Genomic DNA, 20812 nt, shown 5'->3' on the forward strand with positions numbered 1-20812 from the left:
TAAAGCTTTTGAGTATTTTGATGATACAAGATGATCTTTAATGTTGAAAACTAGGGCTTCACAATGAAATTTTAATTGGCTTGTTGATACCTGACCTGTGGTTTTGAACATTACAGGGTTGGAACTTCTGTGGTTTCTTCTTAGGATGTGGATAATAATCACATCTGTCAGTTCATTATTACTGTTCTTAATACTGACCTGGCTGACCCTATGTGATCCAATGCAGTCATTCAGTTGTGTAATACAAACACTTCTACCTTTCACCACTCTCAGAAAAACCCCTCTGCTTGCAAATAAAGTTACTCTTTCATAAAATCCATTCACAGTGACCAGGAAGGCTGCACAGAACTGTTTTGTTTATTTAATATACCAACATTTTTACTTGCATAAAAGTAAAATGTGCGGGTGGAAAAATTTTGCAAGAAAGAAGTAGGGAGTATGTGTCAAATATTCCTCACTATATTTCTGGTGCTAACCACTGGACTACAGACACTGAAGACTGACTTTTTTTTCAACTATACTTTGCTTAGATATGTAAGAAATGCTCTTGGCTTATAAGCATAGAATGCTGTGTTCTTCAGCATTTTATTGTCCTGGAGAGTAAAAGTAAATGTGTAACAACACCTATTAGTATTAGGCTAAGCATTTAACAGATTGCAAACTGGTGTTTCCTGGCAGGGTAGACATCATTTGGTTTCAGAGTGAGGTTTTTTTCTCATTCTGAGATCCATAATCCATTAGAATATCAAGATATATGTGTGCTCATATACATAGGTACAGTGTATATAGTTCATACTGATACAGTGTACACTGTTATCTGTCTGTATTGTGTCTAGTTCATAGGCTCTGGCTAAATAAAATGCAGATCACAATATTTTGCTCAGGAGATGTAAGAAGAGCTTGAACATTAGAAAATCAAATTTTAGTAATCATTTTGTGTTAAACAAATGCACACCAGTGAATGTTGGTATGGTGACAGAACTGAACTTCAGTGATAGATTTTGAGTAAGTCAGGAGAATACAATATGAGGTATGATTTGAACCATTGGGGTAGACTGACCTTACCATAGAGAGAGTAACACTTTCCTGTTGAATGGAAGGTAGGGAAAGAAATCGAAGGAAGGAAGGAGGGAAGGAAGGGCTCTGAAACTGAGGGATAAACTGAGTAGAAGAATTAAAGCATCATGTATTTGCTGAGCATCACAGGATCGTTTCTGCTTTCTTATCAGTATGTTGAAGAGGAGTTAAAGTTTTCACAATACATTTTGCTGGTTATATGGAGAAAGCTTTATGATATACTTACTGGTTTAGTGTGAAGACAACAAATAGTGGTAGCTGTCTTATGAGTCTCATGGATGGGAGATGTATTTAGCTTTATAGGATAAAAGACTATGAGAGAGAGAGAAGAGGTTGGAAAATGAGTGGTTTATGAAGCAAAAAAGGTTTTACCAATAAAGAGGTGAGGGAAGTTTGACACTGGATCGAACCAGCACTCCACCCTGGCCAGTGGCCCTCATCAGTAGTCCCTAAAGAATATTTTGGAAACAGAAATATACAACTGCAAAAATAAAACATCAGTAGAACAAATATTTTCTTTGCTCCCAATATGTGTTGTGGTTGCTCTGAAACTAGAAAATTTGAAAATCTTTTGGGGAAAAGAAGGGTTTTCTCTTAAGTGTCCAATCTGCTTTAAAACAACTATGTTTAACCGTTCATGTTAAGATAATAAATCTGGGGGAGGGAGTTGTGTTCAAACTCTTCCAGTTTAAAATACATTTTTTAAAGTTTCATAATATTTCTTTGTCTTTGTAGAGGGAAGGAAAATGTAGTCACATACATAATTTGCCCTGTCACCTTCTATTTTGCATGCCATCTTCATTCGTCTCTTCTCTGAACTATTGTTTCAACTCCATTCAATCTTTTTGGATGTCAAAACCTTCCATGTCTTAATTAATCTCCTTTTGTTCCTCTGAATTACTTGTTTTGTAACTTTTTTTTTTTATCTTCAACAACCAGAGTTGAATACAATATTTCAGATGACAGTGAATCATCAGGTTCTTATTAACAGAATTTGAGTTTTCTTTCATTTGCCTTTTGCAACCTAATAATCTCTTGGGTTATTTAATTGCCTGTACATGTTGCACCATGTTTTAACTTGAACTAGCCCTGCAGACCCCTAGGCGTTTTTTTTTAGCTGTTACTATTTTGTCAGGAATAAGAAGTTGGTAAATGTAATCCTATTATCACATCCACAGACATTTTTAACATTGAATCAGATTGTATGTCACGTTTTCATTGTAAAGCTGCTCTATGAAAAACTTCAGTCCTCTCTGCTTTTAACTAAATTTAACTTGCAGGAAGATTGTGACATTCCAGCATTGTTATCATACAATAAGTGTTTTAAAGCTTCCTTTTTTTTTTAAGAAGTCCTCTGCAACTGTTGCTTATAGCAACCCCTTGAGATTAGATTGAAAAGAATGATTGTATCCCACAAAATAATCTGGTTTTTTACTTATTTCCTAGGCGATAATGTTGTCAGTATGCCGAGCTTGAAGAGAGGAGCCTGTGTTGTGAGGGCAGCGTGGGGGGCTCAGGGGCTGCAGGGCAGAGGCAGAGCTGCAGTGAGCTCGGTGTTTGCCATGGCACGCCTCAGTCACCGTGTAAGCACACGCTTTGGCAGGAGCTCCCCAGTTCTAGCGAGAGGGAGAGAGAGAAATCTGCTGGCTCCCTGTTGTTTTCTGAAGGATGTACAGGCTTTAACAGCCAAATCATTATTTATTCACTCATCTTTATAATACCACCAGATTCCTTTGCACACTGCAAGAAAATTAGCTTTATATTTCTAATTTGCCTGCACCAAATATTGTCCAGTCTTTTCAGTACTTTTCATTTTTTGCCAGTCTTTTTCTGCATTTTCATATTAATATTTCCTACTTTATTGATAGAGGCATTAGAAAAATCCACAGTACTTTCAAATTCCCTTATTCTGAATATGTTTCTCTGCCCTCTGTCCCTTGTTTATGAGCTTCATTTGAGGAATCCAGTGCTGAGTACCACCAGCCTGTCATATTGTGCTTCAGCCAGCTTCATGGTACACAAACAGCTCTGTTGCTTACATTTTATCATTCTCTTGTCTTTTTTTAATGTATCTCATATAAATAATGTTTTCCTGTGAAGCTGACATTAAACTTTTTTGTCAACTCTCCTTTATAGAGGTGTTTAAAATCTGACAAATTATTTTTGTGAGATTTTGTTTTTCCACCCGTTTCTGCCTCTTGTATTTATATGGAGAGTAGATTATTTTTAATAAGAATGTAATCCATATTTACTTTTAAAATATCTATAATTCTTTTTTCTTCTTTTTTGAGGTTCCTTTGAAGTTTGTCTTCAAAACAAGCTCATGGTTTTGTGATATTTTGCCAAGTTCCCTGTCCATTTCTGCTGTTCTTTCTCTCTCTGGAAACCTTGACCTCAATCAACACCTGAGTACTCTATAAAACACTGATTTCTTAACTTTGAAAAAATGCCTGATCTGTTTCTGCACAAGAATACTTTGAATTCATTACATTGTCAGTCTGTTTGGGACAATGTTGTGTAAAACCAAGCAATACTAATAATGTTGTTATTCTCTGTCCTTTTGATAAATCTAATGAAATCACAGGTTTTAAGTGTATATTCAATGTTGACAATTGTATGCTTTTTTTTTTCCCCATAGGGGTTTGATAAATTAACTTTTATTTAAATAATGTGTTAAAAAAAGAACCCTTTAAATGGAATATTGATTTTTTTAAGTATTATACATCAGCAGTTTCCATTGAGTAAAATTTTGCATGTTGAAGCTCTGAGTTAGCTCTCTATGGAAAAGTACAAGAAAAGGCTTTATGATTAGTCTAGTAGTGATGTGGCTTTACATTGCCTTGATAGCTCTACTGTCTTGGAATGCTGTTTTAAGATATTAGGAGCTGTCTTCTCAGGCTGATGGCTACTGCCTCTGCAGCAGAGCTGGCAAGGGGAGTATGTGCTTGCACTGCACTGGAGCCTCTCTGTCTCTGAGTTTGGTTGCCTAAACCACTGAGAAGAATTGTTAGCATTGGAAGATGAAGTGGTTGAGGAATGAGCAGGCATCCTGTGATGGTGGGAGCAGGAGGAGGCAGAGCCAGTTGCCAAAATGCCATTTCATTCCAGTTGGATTTGCTGGTGACTGTCAGGATGTTGCTGAGCTGATTTTGTCATACTCTGTCTGACTTCTCAATTGATACACGAGTCAGTTGGCTGGAAGCAGCAATTCCCGCTGCACGGAGGCAGTCAGCAGGCAGTGCACTGTCTGCCAAGTGTCTCCTGGGAAGATGCCTTTAGAAGCAGGACTGCTTATCTCCAAGTAGCTGCCAGGAAAATGGAAGAAGAATAAAACCTGTGGTGTCCTCTATTTTTTCCTTCTGTTTGATAAAGCTTGGAGCAAAATTAATTATTCAGCATCTCAGTAAATGTACTTCTTAATCTGTATTGACTTAATACAATTGTATCTGTATTGGTTACACCCTTTCTCCAAAATGATTCCTCACTTTATTATCTAAATGAGCTCACAGAAAATTAAGAATACCTAAACTTTTCTTTTCAGGATTTATGCAATCAATGTGATAATTTTTGAGAAAGAAATAGTTCATATTACATATGTATTTAAAAAAAAAATTGATTGAGCACCAAAACTGCTCCAGTTTTAGAGAACCTATTAATTTCTGTGAATTCTACAGAAAGCCCAAAAATTAAAAGGGTGCACAGATAATACCTTTGCCTCTGGTTCAAATGAATAGATTTCATACTGTAAGTAACCTGTAGGAAACATTTTGGGAACTTAATTTCCCATAGACTTGTTACTTTAATGTCTCTATTGTAACATTGTGAGGCAAAATTCAATGCCCATAAATAATATGAATACTTTTCCAACTTTGGTTATCCAGTATGCCTTACTTCAGCCTTTTTTTCATCAACTTAAGCAACTTATGATACATTATTCTTTAATTGATCTCAAACATCATAATTTGAGTTGGTTTAGATTTTTTGTTAGAACCTCCCTTCTTTTACAGAAGTTTTTAGGAGATGCCCTTTCATGGGCATGTTCAATCTGTAACACATAACCAATTTAAGTGGCCTCACACAACTAGTGCTTTCCTCCTTTGTCATGCAGCACATGTATTAAAGGAATTAAATGTCATTAAGGTTCAAAACTATTACTTTAATTGGTGCTAGAAATTATAGCCTTTCTAATGGCAATAGCATTTTCAGCCTCTGTGCTGGCATTCCTTCCACATTTTAGTTTTTCATCAAAGATAATCTCTTTTGGCTTGGTTTAATTTCAGAAGGATTCACCTTCTCAAAATTCTTTGAGAATGATTGGCAGAAATAATTCTGGTTCCCTTTGAATAGAGACTCATTTTTTGCCACATGTTCAAACAGACTGTGAGAAGCCCTACAAATATCAACCCAGCAGCAATTCTATTAATTGTACTGGTACCTTATCCCACAGTGCTGTGACAGGTTCTTATTTCAAAAAAGGCTGAAAAGCCATTAATGAGTTAAACCTACCTTCATGAAAGTGCTACTCTTATAGTCTTCTGATTTTCTTTTCTCTTCCATGGCTTGAACCTGTCAAAATGGTAATAAAACTACTTTTCTCACTGTGTTATGTGTAAGTGAAAATAAATAGCTCTGCAATAAGTGTTTCTAAGGGGTGGCAGAGGGGAAGCAGGGGAAGGAGTACCTGTACTAATGACCATAAATTTGTACAAGTGATGACTATTTAAGAAAAGATTGATTATTCCTTCACTTTTTTTATATTAACAAAATCATTAGTCAAAGAAAGGGCTTAATTAAATTATTTTTCTTTTTCAGAAGGGTAGCAGTCACTACCATGGCGTTTTGTGGAGAAGGGAGGTTTGCTGGAGGGAGGGATGTCTGGAGGATGGCACTGTTAAATAAGGAACAGTTTTATAGATAATTCTAGTCTTTGTAACAGGCAGAAAAGACCCTAAACCACATAATATTTGAAATGAAAAAAAAAAAAACATATAGAAGTCAGGGGTTTTAACAATTCACTTTCACAATCCAATGTACTGAAAAGCCCCTGACTTCTTATTACTATGGCCTTCAGGATAAAGTTTTTGTTTCGTGTGAATGGAGCTTTATAGTGTTTGAATACCAAAAGTAGAAACTGTACAGTTGTTTCATGACAACTTTATTTACATTTTCCATGAGTTTCCTAATTTTTTCCCTAAGTCTTGTCTTATCTTGCTATTATGATTTCTGGCTATTTTTCTTCCTGTTTTTATCTTCCCATCTCATTCTTTCTTATATGCTTTCTTATATACTTTGTTTTCATAAGTGTTGATTAATGATTGTGTGTTATGCCAAGCACTCAACTACACTTTTGTGAGCTGTGTTTGAAATTAAGCAGGATTAAAAGCTCCTGAGATTGCTTCTCACAGTAACACTCAGATTATATTAAAGGAGATGGAAGAAAAAAGGAAGTGAAAGGAGAGAAAAAAGAAAAAGAAGAGGAAAGGAGGGAAAAGGAAATGAAATCTGGCAGAACTGATTTTGACAGATGGACTTAACCAAGATAAAGTGATCTGATCACACTGCAGACACTGGGGAAGTGCTTTACATACATGAGGAGTTTTATTTGAGTACTGGGACCTCTGTGTCTGTATCTTTCCCAGTGACGCTTGGCATGTGTACAGTTTCACCATTTCTTTTGTCTTTTAATATTAATCCTTAGATAAAAGTCCAAGGTACAGCCATAAATAAGTAGCAATTGAACAGAGAGACTCTTACAGCAAGATGCAAAGATGTAAGGATGACCTTCTACAGAGGAAAGTCACCTGGAGATGGTTTATGTGCATTTATTGAAGACATTTTAAAGAAACTCATAACAGGGAAGCTCTGAAACATCAGTCATAAGGCAGCTTTCTCTATTTAAACAGCTCAAAGCATAATTTGGCTGTCTGTGTAGCAGGACCCTGTATCTTCATAGCTTGAAAAGAATGAGGAATGCTGTGGAGAGGATGCAATAAGTTACAAGGCATTAAACTCATTATTGGTTTTCTGAGTTAGGTTTGTGTCTGCTTTTTAGTTTAAATAAAAACATTCATCTTCTTAGGACTTGGAATGCCAGTTCATACATGTGATTTACCTCTTAAACAGTTAAGCCATCAGCCAGAATGTTACACATCCAGAAGGAAGGGTTTTTCCAAGTTGTTTCTATATATGCATATCTTTATGTAGTCACTAGTCTTTACAATATTGCTTTTTAGTAGTTTGCTAGAGTTCTCTATAACTATGTCCTCTGTTCTTGAGAAAAAATATATATATGTACCTTTCTGATGTTACTTGAAATAGACAAATCTCTCTGGTCTCAACTATAAAATATTTCAAAATAATTTAATTATTTTTATGGCTCTTTTTGCAACTTTTCTGTTCTATCATGATCTTTTCTTAATTGCTCTCGTAACAAAATTATGACAGCTGTGCCACACAACAAAGATATTGTTAATCGTAGATTCTTCACACATGGCTCTTCACCTGCATGTGTCAAGTGAAAAGATGATGTCTACTTATGGATGAAAAATTAAAGTAATTGCTATAGCATTCATTTGCTTTTGAACAGTGTTGCATACTTTGATAGTAGAAAGCCAGAAAATTGTCAGGTTTTGAATTTTCAGAAGGTGCTGGATTAAAATAAAGTGTGTTGAGTGACACATAAGTAACTAAATGCCCCTTAATAAATTCATGTGGTCTGGCTAATATTTTCTCATCTTTTATTCTAACACTCCAAACTTTTGAGCAACATTATATAGTTGTCCTGATATTAGAATTAGCTTTTCTTAGACATGTTCCTCTTCAATTGTATTTCATGTGTCTTTTTCCTCAAATCTTTCCTTAACTTCTGCCCTACCCAAAGGTTTCTAAAGCCAATGTTTTCAAAATCATTCCTGGCTAATGCAATGGACTGGATAATCAGATTTACACCAGTGGATTATGGAGGCATAGTGAATTTGCAGTGACACCTAGAGCTTTTGCTTCTGTTTTGACTAAAATTTAATGCATTTTGATATCCAAAAGCTTATATCAAATAAGAATAGTACATCATCTTCAGATGCAGTATTATTAGTTATAATGTAGTGCTTACATGCTTATGAGAATTCCTAAGAGTAGGCTTTACATATGGAGGAGGACCAAAAAGGTTCCTAATGAGATGGAAATATCTGCTGCAGAATAGCTGACATGAAAATAAAATTTTAGTATCAATATGCACGGCGACTGTATTTTAAAAAGTCCCTGACTCTGTTTAGTTGGCTAAATATTGCAAATAAGGCCATAAACATTGAAAATATTTCATGAAAATAAACATAATAGTATATTATAATTTTACTAGAAAGGTTTTATGATTTGCCACTCACTGACCTCTGTCTAGACTCATCTGTGTATCAATGTATCACAGTTCTCTTGCTGTGCTTTTCTGTGCTCTTGGGATGGTCATTATTTCTGAGTTAAAGCAGTGTTTATGCTCAGTGCAATAGAAAACAAATGGTTTGTGTGCTTAATCAAAAATTTGGAACTATGCTAAAATTTAAATATCTTTAATATGATATATGCATATAAACACAGAATAACTACATGTAAATAATAAAAAATGCATTATCCATAATGCAGTGTATTGAATAAATGTGAAGCAAATTAAAATGTGGTAGTGAAATCTGCTGAAGTATTAATTTCTTCACCTTAATGTTTAATTTACCAATGCAGATTTCTCTGAACTACCTCTAATTTATCTTTGGTAGTCCTACCTTCATATTTCTTGGGCAAAACTTAAACCATATTCCATTTTACTGCTTCAAAAATAGATGATTTTGCTATTTGATAGCTAATCCTGTCTGCTTAGCACACACAAGAGAAATGATTTGTCATGCTTTTACTCAAATATCTTCCTAATCTGAAAATTACTGTAAATCATGTGGCTTTACGCTTTTTGGAAAACAAAAAAAACCAGCTATTTCATTTGAGTTGTCAGATGTTTCTGTATGTTTAACATCCAGTCTGTTCCTTATTAGCCTGTGTTCTGTGCTGCCATTGTTCTTTGGCTTTCTTCATACCCTTGTGTCCTATCTTGAAAACTAATTAAATTCAGACAACAGGATGATTTCAGGAGTCAAGAGAACATAGAGCCACAGAACAAAACAACCAGACAGAAACGTATGAAAACAGTGCTGTTTTCCAGAAACTAGCAGTAGGTACTGGCCAGAATGAGCACCATTCCACCTCTCGGGGTTTTGTGCAATTTTTTCATGGGTTTTAAGCAGAAGAGGCACCTTGATGGATCTCTCTGATGCTGCCAAGGGAAAGAAAATAACTCGAGCATGGAATAAATTAATATTTTAAATTTAGCATAAAGGGAAGCTGGAGAAGGCCCATGTCACTTTTCCAGAGAAACCCTCGTAGATCTCTGACGGCTGTACCACACTCCAAAGGTGTTATTAATCTTAGATTTTATTTTCACATGTGGTTCTTCACTTCTGATTACTTTTCCACAGCAATTATGTGAGTGAAGTAATTTGAAAAGAAACTATGGATACTGACTTTTCAGTATTTTCTGTTTTGTCATCATTCAAATGTTTCTTTATCAATTACATTTTTAAATACACAGTAAGTAAACAACCATAGAATCTCAGTAAGAAAAACTTTTTAAGTTTTGTGGCAAATTCATTTTGTAAGACCATATACTATTTAGCAGGTAATGAGGACTCCTGTCACCCTGTTGGTCTCACACAATGGGAGGATTTTCAAGGTAGTGTTTCTGCTCTTTTAGAACCTTGCTTGTGATGAGACAAGAGTATAGCAGGATTGTATCTTTTTTTTTTTTTTTTTTGTGAATTTAAAACACTTATCTGAACAGCTTGACTAGGTTTGGTAGTATAAGATAAGAACTCCCATCAGAAATGGGCTAATTAGCAAGACTAACTTGACTCTGGGTGACTCAAGCTAATTGCACTGGAGCCACACTGACAGAAGCCAAAGTACTAAGCAAATAATTATTTAACAAGTGGTGAATTTTGCTACAACCTGAACCTGTAACAAGGGAGGAATGTCAAGCCCATCATCATTAGTGATGCTCTAGAGTTCAGAGCATGAAATGGCCCTTTCTGTAATGAAATGCAGGTTTGAGACTTCCTTTTGAGTAAATAAGGTGAATTTTTTAATAGCTTTAGAATTGCAGTTCTTGTTACTTTCTTGATGCAATGCAGACTAAGGAGTTGTCTGTCATTTAAAATCAATCCCCTGAGGAAATATTTGATAGAACAATTAGACTGGATGTTAACAGTTTAGCAAGCTTTAGGGCAACATTGACAGTGATTCTTTATATACAAATATTTAGGAGACTGTCAAACAGATTTATTAATACACAGACTTAGAGCCTGAAAGTAAGAAATACAAGTAATGTAGTCATTCAAAATGCATCTTTTGTTTTGTTAGATGTGGATGATATCACAGATTTCAACAGAATTCTTCTGCTGCTAAGGCTAGAAGTGACATTTAATGGATTTAAGCACTCTAGAGGTGCAGTTATGGAGACACAAAAAAGGTACTTTGTTTAGTAGCCTTAAGGATTCCTCTAGCAAGAGAAATCATTACTGTTTCCTTATTTTAAAAACAAATAAAGAAAACCCAAAATCTGGCAGATGTTGCATGTGATGAAAGATGTGTTGGCTGTGTATTGCAGTTCTTCAGATTCAGGGGCTGTACTCAATCCCATCACTGAAATCTATTTTTTGGTTTTTTGACAGCTGTTTTTGCCATTTACTTTAAAAGCAGATGGGGAAAATGCAAAGAAGAGATGTCAATTTTATTACCATGTATAATCAGCATCTGTGCAATACATCAGACTTATTTCACAGTTTGCACTTTCTCTCTGTAGTAGAATTCTTTTGGGATTTCTTGACAACTTTCTTGAAAGACTTCTTGTAAATTAGGAGATACTGGAATTAAAAGTATAGATTAATTAACTGCTAAAGTCACTTTTCTGTCATCCAAATTTACTTAATCAAGATGTTAGATTCTGATTCCTTAATTATAAAATAATGACTAATTTGCCTCTCTGTATTAAAATTCACGTTTTCTTAAGCAAGATGTTTTATTTTATTTCAGTATTATGAAATGCTTTTTATACATCTCTGATCCCTTCACATATTTAGGTGCAGCACATATTTTTTACCATTCTCTACTGAGAGGGTTTAGTATCTTGTACCCCATCTGCATGATTTAAAGTAAAAATGATTCTGTAGAGAACAGGGTGTTCTCCATTCTCAGTCTGCCCTCCTTCCTGGTGCAGCAGCCTTTCACAGAAATGACTTTTTATGGTGGGAAAATAGGCTAGTTTAAAAGTGTCAGTATAAATAAGCATGTTGTCTGTCTCTGTAAGTGCGGAAGCAGTAATCAGTAATGGTGTGCTGCAGGCTCATGGTACAGAACAGCATCCTCCTGGAAAGTGTCAAGTGATTTACATGTCACAGGGCTCTCTGGGGACCGTGTGGGAAGAATCTGTCTACTGGCTGGGGACCTACTTTGATTTGATTTGATTAGGTTGGAAGTCACAACTGCAGAAGCACCTTTGTTTCTCAGAATAGTAAGTGGTTGTGCATTACAGTGCTGCAGTGATAAGCAGAGGGGAAAGATTTCCAAAGAGAAATGTTCACAGTACATTTCCTAGATAGGAGTGATTAGGGAATAGTCTTCAAAAAAGGTTTCAACTAGTTTGGCAGCATTAAAAGACAGTAAAACACTTATGTATCGATGCAGGACTTCTTTGAAGTGAAACTCTAAAAGGAGATAGAGACTTCATATTAAAAGTATTAATTAGCATTTGTGTGGTGGTGGGCAGAGTACTTCTTTTTACATGAGGCAATGCAAGCTTTGATGAAGAGTGTACTTAACCATTATCTTTGCTTATTAAATATGCTACTAAAATTGACTGTGACTTTTGAAAAAGAAACCACCAAGGCACTGTTTATTCATAAGAAAATGTTATGTTAAATGATGTTAATTCATACAAAAAAATTATTTCATGGAAAAATATTGACTCAAGGGATTTTTTTTTTTGTCTTTGGTGATATAATACTACTTCTGGCCAAGTCATTTGCAAATACTTAATGGCTGACTTTTTCAGTAAGCAGTAATTACAACTCATCCTATTCCAGAATTTAAAATATTTCATTTAATATAAGGAATTAATATAAAGGAGCTTTTAATTACTATGGGTTATGGGTTTTATCAGTAGAATGCAAATTTCCTTTAGATATTAGTCTATCTGTACTTTGTGACTCGGGAATATATCTAATTAGATTTTCTCTGGAATAGTGGATACAAATTTACACTCTGTGAAATTCAGCTGATTCTATGAAGATAAAGCAGAAAATTAGAAGATAACAAAGCTTGAAAATGTGGATTTGATTTACTTTCTTTACAGACAAAATGGGGTATAAAATATTTTTCTTCTGTATTTATATAATCTTACTCTTCCTGTCTTATGTTAATCTCATTTTCTAAAATGTGATGTCTTTCAGTGCCTACACTTCGGCTTAGGTTAAGAAAATGCATACAAATCCTTTATCCAGAAGAGCTTGTAAATATATCCCTGCACTGCACATTCTGTCTGCTAGAATGTACATGTCTCACTAAAAGGAGATGTTAGGTAAAGTTGACATAAAGTTCATTTTCATATCCACCATGGAATTGGTGCTAGAGCTGCTGGGAAGTTAGCTCTCAGAAATATGCTGTAGCAAGGCTGTAGCAAGCTTTTCTTCGGCCCAAGTAATTTGTAGCCAAATTGGACTGCAGTAAATGAAATCTGCTATTTCATCTTCTCATTAAAAATGGCCTACATGGATCTTGTAAAATACTTCAGTTTATAGAATATGTCTTTTTAAGTAAGAGAATAAACTGGAAAATACATTGTGTCCTAATTTATTTAATGCTAGACCTCAAGTTACATGCCTTATCCTACCTAGTTAAGATCATTATATGTTTACAGATATGTGAATGTAGACTGGAACCACTCCAGCACTAGGTTACAAATCTCTATATTTTGGGCTAATAAACAGTTTTTATAAATGAGGCTTGTGATAGCCTTGTGTGGGACCATTACTACTGCAATATCTCTTGCAGACAGAAAGGGACCTGGGGGTGCTGGTCGACAGCCGGTTGGATATGAGCCAGCAATGTGCTTCAATGGCCAAGAAAGCCAATGGCATCCTGGCCTGCATTAGGAATTGTGTGACCAGCAGGAGTAGGGAGGTGATTCTTCCCCTATACTCGGCACTGCTGAGCCCACACCTTGAGTGCTGGGTCCACTTCTGGGCCCCGCAGTTCAGGAAGGACATTGAGATGCTTGAGCACGTCCAGAGGAGGGCAATAAGGCTGGTGAAGGGCTTGGAACACAAGCCCTACAAGGAACGTTTGAGGAAGTTGGGGTTGATCAGCCTGGAGAAGAGGAGGCTTAGAGGTGACCTTATTGCTCTCTACAGCTTCCTGAAGGGAGGTTTTAGACAGGTGGGGGGCGATCCCTTCCACCGGGCAGCAACTGGCAATACAAGAGGACACAGTCTCAAGCTATGTCAGGGAAAGTTTAGGTTGGATATTTGGAAAAAATAGATTAATAAAAGAATAGATTAATAAAAAGAATACATTAATAAAAAAAAAGATTAATAAAATACTGGAATGGTCTTCCTAGGGAGGTGGTAGAATCACCATCACTGGATATGTTTAAAAAAAGACTGGACTTGGCACTTGGTGCTATAGTCTAGTTGTGGTAATAGGGCACAGGTTGGACTTGATGATCTTAGAGGTCTCTTCCAACCTCATTATTTTGTGATTCTGTGTGATTCTTTCCCATATACCCAGAAGCATTTTTCCCTCTCTGGCAACCCAAGACCTCCTCTGTATTATGGCCTAATCCTTCCCTGTCCTTTTCACCACCCCTCTCCTTTCCACTCCTCTGCATATGCCTTATGTGTTTGCCTGTGCTAGATACTTCTTTGGCTGGTTTTCAGAGCTCCACATGCGAGCATTGACAGGTTAGTCCCTGGTGGTTAGGCAGGTGGTTGCTGCCAAACAGAATATGTAACAGGAATGGATGTATGGCAGCCATGCTGGGTTAATTTGAGTTCTCAACTCCTTCCAGTTACTAAAATGAGGAAGTTTTGTTATCTAGAGGGTTTACCTCTCCCTGATTTAGCCACTTGAGTGGAAAAACTATCTTAGCTGATAACCGTGCCTAATCATTATTTTCTGGGAAAACTAAGCTAAGATTTTAATGTAAGGACAGAACATACTTGGGTGTGGCCCAACTTGGTGTTGGCCTTAATTTCAGCAAATTTTTGCTTATTCAGGTGTTTGCCTTCTGCATCTAGCCAGGGGTATAGGAGAGAAGTGACCTTGTTCCTTTGTATCCTGATCAGCACTCCCAGTCTGATGCAAACTGTGTTTCAGGGGTCCAAAAGGCTCAGTCAAGGCAAAGAGTATGAATGAGCATTGTGTTTATGGAAAACGTTTTCCATCTTGTGACATGGGATTCCCCTCAGTGCTTAAAATACCCCTGAAATCTACAGCAAGGTGACAACATTTTCCTAAAAAGGACTAAAAGAGTGGTGATGAAGTGAGATTTTTGTCATCTAGAAGATTTTTTTGGAGCTTTTGGGTTTTTTCCTTGAGTTCATCATAAGACATTCAAAAGCAAGTTCTGATAAGTTAAAGCATTATCAGAGTAAAGAGATTTTAAGTATTAAACATATAAATATCTCTACCTGAAAGAGACTTCATGAAGACAGGAAAAAATAGCTTCAGTTCAGCTGTATCATGATCTCTTGAGAAACTATAAAAAGAAGCAATTTCTGTTAGAATATTTTCTTGGAAAAGCTTACTCTGAATATATGAGCTTATTATTTACACTGCATACACACAGACACTCATATGTCTCAATCAAAACAAAAGTGAAACAGAAGACAATTAATAGGACAAGAGTTAAAAAAATGAGGGCCAACATCTGCATATAGATTTTAAAAGGCCCTTTCACCTTAAATTCTGAGGCAAGGTCCTTGTAAGTTAGAATAATGCAGTAAACGTAAAGATTTTTGATTAATTTTTGTAATATGACTTTGGCATTGTCTTTATGTACATAAATCATAGAGTTGATACCTGTGCATGAAAGAGGACAATAGCTTATTTGATGTGTGCTATGTAGTTTGAATAATCATGGCTTTTCCTGTAGTACTTTTTGTTATTATAGTTTCTTTTGTCCACATGGCAGAAGTTTGCACTGCCATACCCATGATATGCTGGGGTGTGTGAAGAAGCAGCTTCTGGTTTGACTCGTGGGCACCTGGGCCATTGGTCTATATCTGCATTGATTTCCCATATGCAAACCTCTACAAGTTCAAAAACTTCTTGGAAAATGGTTTCCATCAGTAAATTCACACTTTACAGCATGGGAATTTTCAATTACAGTCACTATACGTACAAAGCAAGCGTGGCCAGTAACATTAGCTACAAATTGAAATTAAAATATTTGTTTAAAGAAGTTAGAAGTGTGGCTGTGCAAATCTAGTATTATATATTAAAGAAAATATTTTGTGTACAGCATCTGGAGAAATTGTGTGCATCTTTAAAAACATGGCAGTTGCGTTGTTGCAGGTAGCAACATATATTATTTGGTCTGTAGCAGCATTCCTCTCCCCATTCCCATGGTTTGCATATTTCAATTATTTCATAGAAATCTTTATGCATTTCTGAATAAAAATTACTATGCAAACTGCTATATGTGAATAATACTTTGGGAGTAAATTAAGACTAATTCAAGATTGAAACTCTTGATGACAATTCTGAATTAAATTTTTGAAAAAGCTTTTATGTTCTGAAAATAAGTTGGTTTTTTTATATTAAATAAGGATTTGGTTTTCATTTAAAATATTACTCTCTACAGGTTTAAAAGTTTGGCTGGTTGCTTGGTGGGGGCTTTGAGGTTTTTTTGGTTTAGTTTGGGGTTTTTTTTGGTAATGAAAGAAATCAAAATTATACTGATAAAGAAAGAAAAAGTTATCTTCTTTGTTTAAGTCTATCCCTTCTAGTTTCTTATGGCTTTAATTCTTGTTTAGCTCAGGGGTTGTATTTTTATGTTGCTGTTATTCTTTTGCAGACGGTTAGAACAAAATTCAATCAAGGTCATACCTCCTGGAGCTTTCTCCCCCTATAAAAAGCTTCGAAGAATGTGCGTACCAAATAACTTGCATTTATTTACATACGTGTATATATCTCTCTCAATATTAAAAAAAAAAATCAAGATGGTACAGGGGAACTGCAGTTAATATGTGAGCACTTAAGAAAGTTTGACTGCTAGAAGGCAAACTGATATAGCAGCCTGATGATTGAGATCATATAGCATCTTTGTCATATTAACAATAATTGGGTTTTTACCAAATATTGAAATTGTCTAATGTGCTTTTGCGTAGAAGCAGTATGTTACTGTAGTGAAAATTCTAGTAAAAGAGAAAAGAATGAGGATAATTTCAGATTATTTTTGAGGCTGTATAGCACTGGGGTTGTAGCGAGCAGAGGATTATTAAAAAATGTACTTAAGCAATCAAGAAAAGTAAACATTTTGTCCTTTTTCTCCAAGCGTTTTGAACTATTTTTAACTATGCATTTTGTTTCAGTGTGTTGGAAATTTCAGTGGTTTTATATTAAATTTCTTTGGCAGTGTATCATGTAAATATTTCAGTTTCTCTCTCCCATCCATGCTTAATTCTAATTACATATTATCTTAAAGTTCATTATTTTGAAAATCACTTGAATTAATTGAATCAAATTGTTTTTGTTTCAGTGACCTGAGCAATAACCAGATCTCAGAAGCAGCTCCAGATGCTTTCCAGGGGTTACGTTCACTCAATTCACTGTAGGTATCTGTTTGACCTGTAAACAGAAGCAAATTTCTCTTACTCTTATAGTGAAATTATTTTGCCCTTTTGGATCTGTGCAAAATTTCGCTATAAATTCCATCAATTCTGAAAGTTGTAATAATAATTTCAGAATGATAATGGTAATTGAATATTCTTTTACAATTGGACACTAATAATGGGTGGTGTTTTTTATTAAAAAATTGACTTCAATGCAAAACCAATCATGTCTTTTATTCCCTGGTTAGTTGTTCTTGCAAACAGCAAATCCACATTGCAGGGTCCCTTGGTAAGTCTGTAATCAGTGAGGTGCTGATCCTGCAGAGAGCTCTTTGGGTTACACACCTTTTGGGAAAGTGTGTGATCCTTCTGCCTCACAGGACAACAAGGATATTGCAAGTATCAAATGGTTGTTACTAAATTCCTTTCAGGAAAATGGGAATTCCTCTATTTTTGAAGTCAAAATCCCATAGCATATGCCTTTCATAATGGTAGTTTTGTCTGCTTTATCTCCTGGTACAGAGTCCTCTATGGCAATAAAATCACAGAACTTCCAAAGGGCCTATTTGAAGGACTCTTTTCTCTGCAACTGCTGTGAGTATTTTTTTATTTAGTCTATTTTAGGATCATTCAAAAGGGTAAACATGATGAGAGATTTATGCCAGAAGAAGAACTGGCAGGAAATACCATATGTAAGATCAAAGTACAGTAAAACCAAATTATGTTAAAACCAAAAGAGTCAAGACTCTTGTAGGCCAGCTTGCCATTCATCTACAAATGTGATCATATCAGTTAATGTTTCAGCCTAAAATGACTCAAATGCAGTTATTCTCCCATGTGGAATTTCTAAGGATAAAACTCATAAACATATGATACACTGTAAATGGCAAATGGGGTGTATATAGTTGTGTGGGAACCATAGAAGGAATATTTGTGTGTTTTAAAAAGAGAAAATATATAGTGGAAATGCTATGCAATTGCATTTCTAGTTGCACCCATGAAAGAACAGTATTGGATCACACTGATGACTTCTAATGTTTACTGACACCCTATGCAATTATTTGAATCTTTGAGATTGAGCTGCTAATTTGTTTAACACTTTGGAAATTACCACATGTAACCTTTTCAACCATTGCTGTTTAAATTTTATACTGGAATAAAGAATGCCATGGTAGTAAGTTTATCAAAGATTGTCAATGTTTAGCAGAAGAGGCTGTGCAGTAGATGTACTGTGTAAAATAAATGTGTTAAATAGACAATAAAACAACAGTGGTGGTTTTGAAAGAACTTATCCCACAATAACAGACTTGTTGAGTTAGAGTCTTCTTAAAGAATTTAAAATATCTTCACACATGTTTAGAATTATCTAATGTCCAGACTTCATGAAGTGGTTGGCAAAATGTCAACTAATTGAAGATGGCAAAACAGTAAATATACACAAAGAAAATGAAACTTCTAGCACCACCTAGAGGTTTGCATTTCAATTTACTTTAGTGACAAAATTGGTATAGTGTGGGAAGCTATGCTTTCCTGTTTTCCTTTAAAGATGTTTTAGTAATAAAATATATTTCAGATCTGGTAAAAAAAAAAAAAGGTAAAAGACCTTTCCTAACTCTCAAGTCTGTATTAAAAAAATGTCCCTATCTTAATATACATTACAGATAGTACATTTAGGTCTAAGTAAATTTCTGCTTGTGTGACAAAACTTTTTATCAGAGCATTAGGTTTCAAGTCCACTATTTCATTCCATTTTTGGCTCAAAATGGAAAGAAGTAAAAAGTATTTGGTTATAAAAATGCATTTAAAGGAATGGCTTTTTTTTTTTTTTTTTTTTTTTTTCTCTTCAAAAGGACTTGGTTTAGATTGACTTGTTTGTTTTAACACTAAAAGTCTGGGAGGTACAGGGAAGAAAAGGTTCCCTTTGAAGATGCAGAGGAGAAAGGATCCAAGAGAGATTTGGATATATTCCATGCCACCAGTTTTTACTACAACTCTGTTAATGTGGCAGCATGCTGATTAGTAACATATAATTAAAAGTGCCACTGCACATCTCTTCCAGCTAATGAACACAGTGTTCAGTTCCTTTTTTGTTTGTTTATTTATTTGGCAAAGAAACTAGTTTTCCTTGAATATACTTGATTTTTTTGGCTTGTTTCTTTGCACAGTACACAAATACCACAGAGACATTCTACTAGCACATACAAGAAATGTGATTTTAGCTAAATAAATGCAAACATTTAAACTCCAAGTTTCAAATATATAACTTAAATAATACTTCACTGAAATTCCTTATGTCACTGTCAATTATAATTTGTTACTACATCTTTTGTTCTGGTTGCAAAGGTGCACAAAGAATTGTTAAAAATGCTGAAGCTGCGACACAAAATTATTCCTTTCAGTTTTATAATTATCTTTCATTAAACAGGTTATTGAATGCCAACAAGATCAATTGTCTGCGAGTTGATGCATTTCAAGATCTGCACAACTTGAATCTTCTTTCTTTGTATGACAACAAGCTTCAGACCATTGCAAAAGGCACCTTCTCACCCCTACGTGCGATTCAGACCTTGTACGTGTGTTCTTGTTTATGGTTTTCTCAAGTATGACTTCATATTCTACAATGCAGTAAAAGCACTGGGTACTGCTGAGACCAAAGGGAAATAATGCGTGATATTATTGGTTTTTTTGCTTCATGAAAGGCATTTGGCTCAGAACCCATTTATCTGTGACTGCCATCTGAAGTGGCTGGCGGATTACCTTCACACAAACCCCATTGAGACCAGTGGTGCCCGTTGCACCAGCCCCCGCCGTCTGGCAAACAAAAGGATCGGCCAGATCAAAAGCAAGAAATTCCGCTGCTCAGGTAATTTTCTTAGTTCAGCTGCTATTTTTCCTTTATTGGCAAAAAAAAAAAAAAATAGTTGTTATAGAAGTTCTAATGAAAGCAGCTGTCTCTCTACAGAATTATTAAACATCATAGAATTTTTTTTTTAGATCGTTGACTGAATAGAGGGAAATCTGGGAAGTCATAGACTGTTGGATCACGGAACATTACTGTAGTTAACATATTTGGCACTATTTCAGAGTAGCATTAAACCTAACAACGTAAATGTGATATATAAAACTTCAGAATGAAATGCTGAAGTTATTCACTACAAGTATCACCACCATAAATCATTTTTTTAAATTTCCACAGGGCTCTGGATTATGTGAAAGATCTAAAAATTTCTAAGCTAAATATGGAAACAAAACATATTCCTTTTATACATGGAGTTTGCTTCATACTGAAAGTTACTGTTTTCTTTTTCTAATCTTATTCCATTTCCTACTTACATTTCTTTAAATCCTAACTTTTGCCATATGGTATCCAGCTGTTCCAGGTGCATTTCACATTCTACAGTTTATTCAGTCTCAAGTGGAAATACCAGATGAAAACTGTTGTTATCCGTGTTCCGGATACATTTATGACTATTCACACTTTGTTGTTTATCAGCTCTTGTTGTGAATGCACATTTTTTTCACTAAATTATCTGTAGTTAACTGCAGTCCATACTTAATCTAATAAAACTCATTCTTTGCTTGCTGACATTCAGGTGCATCTTCTATTTTTTTTTTTTTTTTCTCTCTCTTTATTTAGCTAAAGAACAGTATTTCATTCCAGGTAGGTTTGGCTCTGCAGTAAGATTGACTAACTGCAGATATTCTCTCCCCTTCACCCCAAAAGCAAAATTTGTCATCGCTTTTAGGAAACTGATGCATGTGTATTAACATTAGTCATTACCTGTAGCTATACATAGTTTTCCTTTGTAGAATAC

At 35.2% G+C, this 20812-nt stretch overlaps 1 protein-coding gene across 4 annotated transcripts in view; it reads left to right on the forward strand.

Moving 5' to 3' along the window:
* The window catches only part of SLIT2 (slit guidance ligand 2), a 260586-nt gene that overhangs the window by 170510 nt on the left and 69264 nt on the right, over positions 1-20812 (forward strand). For 3 of the 4 annotated variants that reach the window (XM_077782787.1, XM_077782788.1, XM_077782789.1), the window contains exons 10-15: positions 16241-16312; positions 16925-16996; positions 17520-17591; positions 19423-19566; positions 19697-19860; positions 20635-20658. In XM_077782787.1, coding sequence (XP_077638913.1) covers positions 16241-16312; positions 16925-16996; positions 17520-17591; positions 19423-19566; positions 19697-19860; positions 20635-20658 — 548 coding nt within the window. The remainder of the gene's footprint in view (positions 1-16240; positions 16313-16924; positions 16997-17519; positions 17592-19422; positions 19567-19696; positions 19861-20634; positions 20659-20812) is intronic. The other variant, XM_077782790.1, reaches the window with a different exon arrangement.

Source organism: Lonchura striata, chromosome 4, assembly GCF_046129695.1.
Source record: "Lonchura striata isolate bLonStr1 chromosome 4, bLonStr1.mat, whole genome shotgun sequence".
NCBI lineage: Eukaryota > Metazoa > Chordata > Aves > Passeriformes > Estrildidae > Lonchura > Lonchura striata.